Consider the following 12,792-nt stretch of genomic DNA (forward strand, 5'->3'; position numbering starts at 1 on the left):
TTTTGTTTGTTTTGGTTTTAAAAAAAATTTTTTTAGAAGGAGAAATGCTAGCTGATGAAAATAATTAGGTAAGTAGAAGTGCTTTAAGTGAACTTAGTGGAAGTCAGGAGTCCTGAATTCTGGTTCTGGGTCTGCCACTAAATGGATTTAGGGAATATCCCAATGTTTCCGAGCTTCAAATCCCAGTTACGTAAAATGAGATTTGGAAGTAGGTGGTATCTGAACTCTTTCTGATCCATTCTGGGTACGAGCTTTTCAACGGAACCGAGTTTAGGAAATGTATATGGTAAGATGGAGGGTGGGGGCGGGGCGATGCCCGACTGCGTTCACACCACCCCAATTCCACAACACCCCTCCAATCTCCAATTCCTCTTGCATGATCTCCTCTTAGTCATCCTTCACCTCAGAGAGCCTTGCGGGCAACTTACGCCACAGCCCTAAGAGCCTACCCTGTTGGATGGGACAATAGGGTTTGTGTCGCAGGAGTCTTTGACACCAACCCACGTAACAATGCTACTAATGCGCAGGGGGCCCCCGAGCTAGGGCCCTGCACTCCCACCAGAAAGGCCCTCGGAGGCTGCGGTGGTTGGGATGTCGCACTTGTGCGAGTGTCCTCTGCGGCTGGAGAAGAGCTTCATTTTGGATGGCGTGGCCGTGAGCACCATGTCCCGCGCCTCCGAGCGCGTGAGGCCCAAGCTCTGGTCGGCGATTCCGCCCTACAACGCTCAGCAGGACTGCCACGCCCGCCGGTACTTCCAGAGCCACGTGGTTCCGCCCGTTCTGCGGAAGACTGAGCAGGTGATTAGAGGAGCACCCGGGACGACCCCACTGGCTGTCCCCGCAGAGCCTGACCCCGGGGCGGGGCCGACTTCCGAAATCCCGGCCTCTTACCACTAGGGAGAGCTCCCCACTGCGCCCCCACCCCCGGCTTTCTCCACGAAACCCCGGAACTGGCGGGGCCAGGTGACAGGTATCGAGCTCCCTGAGCTCAAGGAATCGCTCTCCACCCCTGAATTTGAGAACGAACTCATCTGGGGTTTCTGCAAGCCTGAGAGAAGGTGGGTGAAGCCCGCCTCCGGCAAACCGATCTGTTTCATTGTCCTTTTTGACGTCACGGACCCACACTTTGGGGTGATCTCACGCCACTGATTTTCCGAGTGCGAGAATCCTTGTGACTTCAGCGAAAGAGACAAAGCGACGCCTCGAGCCGCCAGGCGGGGCGCAGTCCTTTGGTGATGTCACGGTTACAGAGGGGCTCGCTCGGTGGGCCTACCTGTGAGGAGGTGGGAAATAACGTCCAAAACCTCCTGGGGCCTCACTTCTCCTCCTCCCCCGCCCCGGGCCTTTGCCCTCGTGGATCCGAGATCCTGACGCTATATGCTGATGGTGCCAACTTCTTTCAACACCCCCAACAGATATTGGAGGCCTTTTCAAGTCTCCAATATTTGTGTGCATATGTCACAGTGGTATGGGGAGGGGAGAGGTGGTGTTGGTGCGGGTAATTCTGCGAACAAATCTTGGGGTTTATTTGTGGTCTCCGTGTTTGTGTGTGTGTACATGTGCCTGGGTGTGCACTGTGTGTGTATGGACACATCAGTGTGTGCCATACTGGAGTGTGTACTGGCTATCTACCTGCGTGATGTTTACAACAGAAGGATCCAGAGCTTGGGAGGAAAAAAAAGAGAAAAACTTGGTATTTAAAAGCTTGAAAAGAATATGGTGTGCACACTTTCAAAACTATGTTTCATTTTATAAGGATTTAATCATCACAACCGTTTGTAGTAGGTATGATTTTCATTTATATAAAGATAATGGGGGGTGTTTTGTTTTTAAGTAAACTGCTGCCTAAGGTGGTGCTTGAGCTCACAACCCCAAGATCAAGAGTGGCATGGTCTGTGGACTGAGCTAGCCCTGTGAATAGGGGCGCTAGAGTGGCTCAGTTGGTTAAGCATCTGCCTTCAGCTCAGGTGGTGATTGCAGGGTCCTGGGATGAGCCCAGGTATCCTGGGATTGGCTCAGGTCGTGATCCCAGGGCCCTGGGATCCAGCCCTGCCTTGGGCTCCCTGCTCAACAGGGAGTCTGCTTCTCCCTCCTCTCCTCCCCCTCCCCCTGCTCATTCTCTCTCTCTCTCTCTAATAATTAAAATCTTAAGCAAAAAAAGAAGAAGAAGAAGAAGAAGAAGAAGAAGAAGAAGAAGAAGAAGAAGAAGAAGGTTTACTATGTCAGGCCCTTTATTTGAACTATCTCACTTAAATCCTACAGTCGTCCTCTCACTGATAAGAAAGCTGAGGTCCAGAAAAGCTGTGTCATTGTCAGGGTCACAGCTTGTTAGTGGCAGAGCTGGAATTGTAACCAGTCTGGCAGCAGACACTGAACCTTTAACTATCTACCTATACTGCCTCTCCCTGAGAGACAATAGATCCACATGTATATTTATATTTCATCTGTCCTGCCTGATGACCCCTGGCTGTGACCTTGTCTCTCTTCCCCACAACTAGCCCAAAGGGACTTTACATGTGTACCCCTCAGCATGGTTGCTGACAGTCTTCTGTGTTTTCTCTCTGACTCTCAGGATCACGGTGGCACAGGAAGAGACGGCTGGATAGTGGACTATTTCCACATCTTCGGGCAAGGACAGAGATACCTGAACAGGAGAAATTGGGCAGGGGCAGGCAAGTGCCACCTGGCTTTCCAGCCTCAGTGTGAACCCACCTGGAAGAGTGGTGTGCATTCCCCAGTTTAGAGAGAGGAATCAGGCCCCAGAGAGCCCTGGTTTCCAGGGGATAAGGGTTCGGGGGTCAGAAGCCCTGGAACTGCATCACCAGCTTTTCTTCTCATACATGAGCGGATGGTGTCACCATGCTCCTGTTCAGTGACTAAGCACCTCTGTAGGTCAGGTGGTTTTTGCCTTCACACTACCCCTGTGCTAAGCTGGGCAAAGTGAAGTGTAGGGAGGTGAGGTGACCGGCCAAGGAGAGCTTAGCTTGAGATTGGAATTCCCCTCTTTCTGACTCTAGAGCCCATGCTCCCCTCCCTGCTCCCTGAACAAGCTGTGTCCTCCTTTTGCAGGCCCAATTTCGCAACAGGAAAGGAAAGGTTGGGAGATGTTTTTCTGATGGTGTGAGCCCTCCCACCCCACAACCCCATCACCCTTTGGCCACACTCTAGTCTCGTGACCCTTGGCACCAGTGGGCGAAATTGAGCTCATCCATTTTCTCTATGTGGGTCAAAAGGAAGGGGGAAATGTTTTTCAGTCTCTCTGGGAGCCAGGCAAGTGTAGCCAAGCCCAGAAGTTTCTGGCCCCTCCTGTCTTAGCACATACCATTCACATTCCTCCTGTGTGCTACTCCTGGTATGTGGTTTGGTTTCTAGAAAGCTATCTCTCTCCGTGACTTCATCAACCCTTGGCTTTTAATCAAGAGGCTTGAGACATTTGAGGATTGAGGGTTCAGCTGGGACATGGGGAGCACATTCTCTACCAGCCCTGTGGGAGCAGGGGGCAGGGGTGGGGAGCAAGATGGAGCTGAATGCAGGCTGAGGCCTCTCTCTTTGCCCCAAAGGGCATTCCTTCCAGCAGGTAACCGGGCATGATTACTACAATGCAGAACTGAGGATGATCAGGGGGTTCAATGGTCGATTTGGCTATCGCCGAAACACCCCAGCCCTCCGCCAGCGCCCGTCGGTCTTTGGAGAGGTCACCCAGTTCCCCCTCTTCTAACAGCATCTTTACCTTTCCTACTCCTGGACCTGAATAGAAGACAGATGTTTAGATGAACTTTTTAATGCTATTTTTATATAAACTATGATGTTAATTTGTGCCTGCAAGTGTGCTTGCTGTTTCTTTGCTGAGGTTGGGAGGGGGCAGGCTGGTTTCCCCACCCTGAGCTCCTCTAGCCCGACGAGGAGGTGGGAGGAGAGAGAGTGTTGTCAGGCCTGTGCCCTTGTACACCATGCCCCGGAGTGTGAGGCTTGAACAGAGGCCTCAGATCTCCCCTGCTCGAGGCAGAAGGAGGAACACCTCACCCAACACAAAGCTCTGCCCCAGGCAGCAAGCAGAGCCCCGGGCTAGAAGCTGGCTACCATTTTCCCATCAAGAATGGACAGGCAGTTCATCCAAAGAGATAGTGATTGGTTGCCTGTGATTTTCCTGAGAGTCATCCCATCCAACATAACTGACATCTTCCTTCTCCTTTCCACCCTCAGTGCATCAAGAGTCCGGGGGTGAGCAAGGGGATATCTGGGACTGCTTTTTAGCCTCTAGATTCTGACATGGTAATTCTGGCACAGTGCTCGTGGACACTTTGTCTGCTGATGTGCTGTCAATTTCCTTTTCAGCTAGTTTCCAGGATGTCGTTTTTCATTTTTCAAGTGTCCCCACCCAGTTTATTGGTGGCCAAGAGAAAAGCCAAAGCAGATGATGGATACAAAAGAAGGTGGAGCTTTAGAACACAAAGCTTGCCAGAGCTTGAGTGTGGGTGGAATCTGATGGCACTGAGTCACCATAAGTGGACAAGGAAGAGAAGGACACTAGGTCATGGGGGTATAGCTCAGGGGTAGAGCATTTGACTGCAGATCAAGAGGTCCCCGGTTCAAATCCGGGTGCCCCCTTCCTCCTCCCTTTTCTTTACTTCCACTAAATGGAAGCAAGTAAATGCACTGTACTTCTTAACTCCCAGCCAGGATTACTAGAGAGGATAAGGGTCTCTTGACTCATCTGTGTGCTGAAATGATCCTAGTTCCCCCTACATTCCAAATGACACTTAGCTGAGACCCCCAGAGGATCCCATTGGGCTTCAATTAAAACAAAGGCCCTAAGGAGATTCTAAATCTAAAATTAGATGTGAGAGGATCTGCCAATTAAGTGTCTGACTTTTTTTTTTAAAGACTTTTATTTCTTTATTCATGAGAGACACAGCAAGAGAGAGGCAGAGACATAGGCTGAGGGAGAAGCAAGCTCCATGCAGGGAGCCTGATACGGGACTCGATCCCAGATCCCAGCATCACACCCTGGGCCAAAGGCAGATGCTCAACCACTGAGCCACCCAGGCCTCCCAAGTGTTTGACTCTTGGTTTTCCCCTCTGGTGATGATCTCAGGGTTGTGAGATGGAGCCTTGCTTGCATCAGGCTCTGAGCTCAGTGTGGAATCTGCTTGTGATTCTCTCTCCCTCTCCCTCTGCCCCTTCCCCCACTCTTTCTTTCTAAAATAAAATAAATCTTTAAAATTAGGTGTGAGAGCTGTGAACACAAGTTTAGCAATCTGATGTATGAGAGAACAGATAAAGAGGTTCATACAACATGTATTTTTGAGAGCTTAGTATAGTACATGCAAAGCAGCTGTGAATTAAAACATGAAATGGGTCGCCTGGGTGGTTCAGTTGGTTAAGCGTCTGCCTTGTGTTCAGGTCACGATCTCAGGTTCCTGGGACTGAGACCTGCATCAGGCTCCCTGCTCAGGCTGCCTGCTTCTCCCTCGGCATCTACCCCTCTCCCTGCTCATTCTCTCTCTCTCTCTCTCTCTCTCAAATAAATAAAATCTTTGAAAAATAATAATACATGAAACAGGGCCTCTGACCCCAGAGAATTTCGTCTCTGCTGGAACTTGAAATATTCATACACAGATGTCAGAGGGAGACATTTGTTGGTAGCTCCAGGAAGACATACCTTTTAAAAATACCTACCCACCTTTTCTAGACTAACTTCTAACTGAATCTTTCCTACAATTGGAAGGAACATTTCTGTCTGATCTGAAAAGCTTATTAACACATTTCCAACACTGTGCAAATCCCTCTCTCGAAGGTTAGGGGCACTTTCCTCTTACCCATGTATTCTGCTAGTCAGAGTTCTTGGAATGGAACAGATATCCACTCTGCCCACTAAAAGCAGGAAAGGAGGTATGGTGGGGACTCACAGAATTGAAGAAGATTGGAGAACCTAACTCACAAAGCAGTTAACTAAGAAGAATGGCAGAGGAGGGAAATCCAGCTCAGGTCTCATCTCAGGAAGTGTCCACTGTGGGAGCCACCCACTCAGGGCACTCATCACTAAGTCGTGGGTACTGTTCTAGCTGCACCTGCATTCCCAGGACAATTCCTCCCCTTTTACACGACCAGGTGGAAGCAGTTGATTGGCCGAGTTGTGTTCTGACGTGCGCGTGTGTGTGTGTGTGTGTGTGTGTGTGCAGTTTTCCGCCAGGAGTGGGAGAAGGTAGTGTTGCTTCACTGAGTTTGACCACGTGAGGTACTCCCTGAGAATTGGAGGGGTGTTTGGGTGCAAAAATTTCCAGTTCTAGCTGTCAAGGATTTGCCCTCTCACACCCCTTGACTTCTCATTTGCTGAAATTAGGTCAAAATTTTGTATTAAATCACTTATGTTCACATTATCATGATCATGTCAATACTATTTAGTAGTGAGTCTATATATACTACAAATAGCATTGATTTCTTTTTTTTTTTTTAATTTGAATTCAATTAGGGGCCCCTGGGTGGCTCAGTGGTTGAGCCTCTGCCTTCAGCTCAGGGCATGATCCTAGGGTCCTCAGATTGAATCGCATATTGGGCTCCCCGTAGGGAGCCTGCTTCTCCCTCTGCCTGTGTCTCTGTCTCTCTCTGTGTGTCTCTAAATAAATAAAATCTTTTAAAAAATTAATTCAATTACTTAACATACAATTTATCACCCAGTTACCCCAGACCCCACCCCTTCCTACCACTGATTTCTTGAAAAATTTTTTTCTTTTGAAGATAATTACCTCATTTTTTCTTTTTTTAAAATTTTTAAAATTTATTTATGATAGTCACACACAAAGAGAGAGAGAGGCAGAGACACAGGAAGAGGGAGAAGCAGGCTCCATGCACTGGGAGCCTGACGTGGGACCCGATCCAGGGTCTTCAGGACCGCGCCCTGGGCCAAAGGCAGGCACTAAACCGCTGCGCCACCCAGGGATCCCTCATTTTTTCTTTTTTAAAGATTTTATTTATTTATTCATGAGAGAGACACAGAGAGAGAGAGAGAGAGAGAGAGAGAGAGAGAGAGAGAGGCAGAGGGAGAAGCAGGCTCTTTGCCGGGAACCTGATGTGGGACTCCATCCCAGGACTCCAGGATCACATCGTGATCCAAAGGCAGGCACCAAACCTCTGAGCCACCCAGGCATCCCTCATTTTTTCATTTGCATGTTTTTCTTTCTATTAGAGCCTTCAACAGCCTCACAATACAATTATTCACTTGGTCCAAACCTATCAAATTAATTTTTTTCAAGACAGTCTTCCTGACACCCTCTATCCCTCTGCTTTCAGGCAGACTGTTTAGACATGTCACCCACCTGGTGCCTGGGGAATTCGCCTTCCCTGTTCTCTGTGTGGGATTCTCAGTTTCCTGAGCAACGCCTTCCTTTTTCTAGTTTCTTTCTTTATATGGTGGAGAATAACCCTGAGCAGCTTCCGGAGGGGGGAAAAAAATATATGCCAGGTAAGATGCTTGAGTTCGGGCATACCCGAAAATAAATTTTGTCTGAACACTTGAGAGATGCTTTGAGAACATAATTTTTGCTGAGGATTTTGCTTTCAGAACTTTGAAAATCCTTGTCTTCTAGCTTCTCTTGGTAAGTTCAATGTCCTTATTCCCATATGTGACCTGTTTCTCTCTGTAAAATCTTAGGCTCTCTGTTCTTGATGTTCTGGTTTTTCCATGATCTATTCCGTGATCTCTTTCAATCTAGAGATTCATATCCTACCTTAAGCCTTATGTCTGATAATTTCTTCTCCATCATTTGCTAATGGGAGGACTTATCTGTTCTTGTCTCCTGTTCATTTGTCTTTTTGTTGTGCTTTCTAGGAGATTTCCTGGTGCTGTATTTCAACTTTTTTGTTGTTGTTGGCTTTTGAGTTTCAGTTTTTTCATGTGCCCCAACTGCATTTTTTTTTTTTGTCATGACATCCTATTCTAGTTTTAGTGATACTATTTTTTCCTCTTGTTTCTTTAAAATTATGGTGGTTTCTGAAGTGTTCTTCTCCAAGGATTGCCTTTTCCCCTTCTTTTTGCTGCTGTTTTCTTTGTTTTTAGACGCTAGTGTTGAGGGCATTCACCAAACAACTGGCCCTCCAATAGGTTAAAGGTCATTGGAAGCTCTCTTCTTGGGTAGGGCTTGTTGATTGGTGGATTTCTTTGTGGGTTCTCCAACAGTGAGCAGCCTTTTCATTTGGGAACTTCCAAATGTGGGTCAACATTCTCCCTGACTCCTCAAGCTATTTAGTTTCTCTATAGAAGAATTCTGAGATCTGGGGTACCTGGAAGGCTCAGTGGTTGAGCATCTGCCTTCAGCTCAGGGAGTGATCCCAGGGTCCTGGGATCAAGTCCTGCACTGGGCTCCCAGCAGGGAGCCTGCTTCTCCCTCTGCCTATGTCTCTGCCTTCCTCTCTGTGTCTCTCATGAATAAATTAAAAAAAAAAAAATCTTTAAAAAAAGAAAGGAAAAGAAAAATTCTGAGACCTCCTGCCTGGAATATCTCCTTGATGCTGACATTTTGGGAGCAGGACAAAGAGGAGGAAGGGGAGTAGCAACCCCACTTTTCAATAGGTAGACTTTTGTTTAATCCCCACTGCTATTCTGAAAGTCCTTGGCCACTCAGTTGAAAGTGGAGGGGCCTTGCTGATTCAGTTTCTCCAACACATTTTTCACTTACGGGACTGGAGATGGAGATTAAGGATCTTAACTGGTCTGTATACAAACTTTCACCAAAATTCCCTATTTGCTCCCCACTCCTCAGCCCTTCCTGGTGATGCCAAATTTTCTTCTCAGGAAGTCCACTTTCCCAGGGTTCCCCAATCATCAGTCGGTTCTCTTTCGTGTCCTTCTCCACAGCTCTCAATGTTGGAAATCACCATTCCACTTTCTGTCTCTGAGTTTGACTACTCAAGGTAACTTACATAAGTGGAATCCTACAATATTTGTTTTCTGTGTCTGGCTTATTTTACAGGGCATAAAGTTTTCCAAGTTTCCCACTGGGGAAGCATGTAAGAATTTCCTTCCTTGTTAAGGGTAAATAATGTTTCATTGTATGGATATATCCCATTTTGTTTATCCATCCACTGATGGGCACTTGGGTTGCTTCCACCTTTTGGCTATTGTGAATAATGCTGCTAGGAACACAGGTATACAAATAAGTGTTTGTGGGACGCCTGGGTAGCTCAGAGGTTGAGCATCTGCCTTTGGCTTGGGTCGTGAACCCGTGGTCATGGGATCAAGTCCTGCATTGGGTTCCCTGCATGGAGCCTGCTTCTGTCTCTGCCTCTCTCTCTCTCTGTGTCTCTCATGAATAAATAACACCTTTTAAAAAAACACAAATAAGCCTCTACTTTAAATTCTTTGGAATATATAGCCAGAAGTGGAATTGTTGGATCATATGGTAATTCTACGTTTAATTTTTTGAGGACTGCCATACATATACCCAGAGAGATTTTTTTTTTTAAGATTTTTTTATGTGTTTGAGAGAGAGGGAGTGAGAGCTAGCAGGCACACACACCAGCAGGAAGAGGGGCAGTGGGAGAGGGAGAGAGAGAATATTTTTTTTTGAGAGAGAGAGAATCTTAAGCAGATTCCCCACTGAGCACAGAACCCAACTTGGGGCTCGACCCAAGGACCCTGAAGATCATGACCTGAGCAGAAATACCTGTAGAGATTTTTTTTTTTTTAATTCATTCAACAGAGCACAAGAAGGGAAGTGGCATGCAGAGGCAGATGAAGGTGGAGAAGCAGGCCCCCCACTGTGCAGGGAGCCTGACACAGGGTTTAATCCCCGGATCATGACCTGAGTTGAAGGCAGATGCTTAACCAACTGAGCCACCCAGGTGCCCCCCACCCCCCAGAGAGATTTTTAAACTATTGATGCCTAATGGAACCTAGGCCTACAGATTTATTTCTCTCCCAGGTGACATCAATGTGTGCCCAAGATTGAGAACCACTGCCTCAGCTAACACTTGGGTTTCAGCTTCCTCTGCTTTGCTGTTACTCCCACCCTTCCTTTCCATCTTTGAAAAATGTGTGACATGGTTCTTCTGTTCCCTCTCCAGTTTTCTTTGTCCTTTAAGAGTTAAACACTTTAAGAGTTTTGGGAGGGAGTGGAGATAAATACATATGATCCATAGAAACTTGTTGCTCTATGAGAATTATTTATATATAAATTTTCAAATGTATATACTTATGGCTTATCTCTTGGGTTGAAATTTCTTAGGAGCAAGCACTTTGGCGTGCTTGCTCTCTTTGTACAGTAGCCAGGAAAGAATTTTCTTGCATTCTTGTATTCATTCACTCATTCCGTAGTAGTTGACATAACAGATAGCCTACTACATGTTAGACACACACTGGGTGCTCCATATAGGATGGCAGTTGTCTGGGGCACCTGGGTGGCTCAGTCGGTTAAGTTAAGCATCTGACTCTTGATTTCAGCTCAGGTCATGATGTCAGGTCATGAGATAAAGCCCAGTATCGGGCTCATTGGGAAGTCTGCTGGAGATCCTCTCACTCAGTCTCTCCATAACGCTTTCTCTCTTTTTCTCTCTCAAATAATAAATAAGTAAACTTAGAGAAAAAAAAAAAGGATGGCAGTTGTTAGTGACACAGTAAACATAATTCTACCAATATACACATTTGGTCAAATGAAAGTTATCTTCAGTTTCTTGCCCCTTTTTTTTCTTGCCCCATGTGTCTCTGTTTTGACAGACACATGTCTTGATAATATTTGAGGTTGCTTTCAACACACCTACCCACCTCCACCTTCTTACCCTAGTAATTAAAAGTCCACCTTTTAAGGTGAGTATTGTGACAGTGAACATGGTTTGGCTTTATTAAAGCAGGAGTAAAACTTTTCGTCACACAGCAGATAACTACAGGTAGCCTGCAGTAGACTATGATTTCAGTGACATCCGAAGTGTGTACTATTTAAGGCTCTTTAGAATACAGGAAGACTCACTTCTTAGTAACTGGGGAATCAGCCAAATGCTATGGGCTAATGCCGGAGATGCAGAAAATGCAAATCAGTGAATCAGTGACGATAATTAATGCTCTGTAGCCTCCTCATTGTTTCCTAAGCATTTCGATCGGCATGATAGCCTCTTTCTGGGTGTATATGGCCTGGAGAAGAGTTGTTGTGAGTATTGATGCCTGTGACACCAGGCTACACACACTTGTACAGATAGATTTCCCCTTTTTTAATGACCTTGCCCTGTCCAATACTTAAATGATTGTCTCAGAAAAACTCAAGAAGGATCATAGACAAGCTGTTAAAGGAAAACATAGGAAAAGAGCTTTCTGTCTTGAAGGTTGGCAAAGGTTTCTTAGTGAGTGACCAAGACATTCTCTCCACGATCAAACTTTGGACAGGCTTTTCTGAGCTCTTTTTCAACTGGGCCCTAACTTTAGGACTTCTGATTTCTTGTTTGCGTTGTCCATTTTTTTTTTCAGTGAAGACAGCAGAAGAGATGATTTATTGTATATGTGTTATATTCAGCCACAAATGAAAACAATTAGTCCCCAAAGTCACAGGTCCAGGGCAAAGGACCAAAAGGGACTGTTCTGGTTCCAATTTTAGGGTATGTGCTATGGAAATGAGCAGAAAAGGGATTGTTTTGGTATGAGCAAAGGCAGATCTCTCAAAGGTGGTCACTGAGATCAGATGGTAATGGATGTTCTAGATCCATTGACTCAAGCTCTAGAAAGTAGGCCTGCAGTCCAATAATTGATATCAGCCTCCCTGGCCTCTGGCTTTCCTTATTTCTGCTCCTCTGGCTCCATGGGTGTGTAAGCTAGCAGTTTACTGGACCTCTGCCTCCTCTTTTACACTTCAGTGCGTTCGCTTCTTCCTCCATTGGGCTCTCACGGAGCAGAGGTTTCCAGAAAGATTGTGCTAAGGCTGAGAGCTACCTTGTCCAATTCTAGCAAGAACCTTGCTAAATCAGTTTAGCCAGGGTCAGAATCCCACATTCTCCGTATCTGATCACCCTCAGTATCTGATTCAGTTCCTCATCCCCCACTGCCCTGGAGGCAGTCTGATCATCCTGGCCTGCCTGCCATCAGTAACAATCATGTACAGTCAGTTTAGCCAGAAATACCCCTTGGCCCATAAGGTTTCCTTTGAGTAATTTTCCATCTACCCCTCACCTCACCCCAGTCCCGCCTCCTCCCTGCTGCTTGGCTATAAATGCTGTACTCAGAGCTGAGATCCATCTCTCTCCCCCGCTGCAAGGTCCCATTGGTATTTACTGCAGTAGTCCCCCCCCTTAAAGAAAGTCTTCCTTATCTTTGATCTTTAACTAGTATTATGTGTAATTTTTTCTCTAACAAGAGGATACAAAAAGAAGGAAAGGAAATATTAATGAATTAGGCTTTAGCAGGTCTGTTTGTCAAAAGACCCTGTTAAGAACAGGCAAGCCACACACTAGGAGAAATGATTTGCAAAATACAGATCTGGTAGAGAACTGGTATTCAGAATATATAAAGAACTCTTGCAGCTCAAAAGTAAAAAGACTATAAACAGCCCAATGAGGAAATGGAGTAAAGGCCCCATGCACAGAGGTTATGGAGCAGCTTTTCCGTGTCTCCCCTGCAGATGGGCTCTGTGGCCTAGGGTCCCCACCACCTGGGATGGTGCACTAAGTTCCTGGAGGGCTCCCCACAGAGGTTTCCACCAGCCCACAAGCCATAGCAAGGCAGCCATCCCTCAAGACTGTTACCCGTGTTGCCGGGGTTCTACTACCAGTAACAGGTCCTGCATAAGTGCAGAGCATCCTAGGGAAGCCATTCCT

The 12,792-nt window shown here is 46.5% G+C and overlaps 1 protein-coding gene and 1 non-coding gene across 2 annotated transcripts; both read left to right on the forward strand.

Moving 5' to 3' along the window:
* The first annotated feature begins 591 nt into the window (after positions 1 to 591).
* Positions 592 to 3,813, forward strand: SPMAP1 (sperm microtubule associated protein 1). Its single transcript, XM_025996220.2, has 3 exons — positions 592 to 798; positions 2,573 to 2,672; positions 3,561 to 3,813. Exons 1-3 carry the CDS (start codon positions 592 to 594, stop codon positions 3,716 to 3,718), a joined length of 465 nt encoding a protein of 154 aa, XP_025852005.1. The 3' UTR covers positions 3,719 to 3,813.
* Positions 3,814 to 4,536: 723 nt separating this feature from the next.
* TRNAC-GCA (transfer RNA cysteine (anticodon GCA)) lies at positions 4,537 to 4,608 on the forward strand. Its single transcript has one exon. It is a non-coding gene; the product is annotated as a tRNA-Cys (tRNA).
* The last annotated feature ends 8,184 nt before the right edge of the window (positions 4,609 to 12,792 follow it).

Source organism: Vulpes vulpes, chromosome 2, assembly GCF_048418805.1.
Source record: "Vulpes vulpes isolate BD-2025 chromosome 2, VulVul3, whole genome shotgun sequence".
NCBI classification, from domain to species: domain Eukaryota; kingdom Metazoa; phylum Chordata; class Mammalia; order Carnivora; family Canidae; genus Vulpes; species Vulpes vulpes.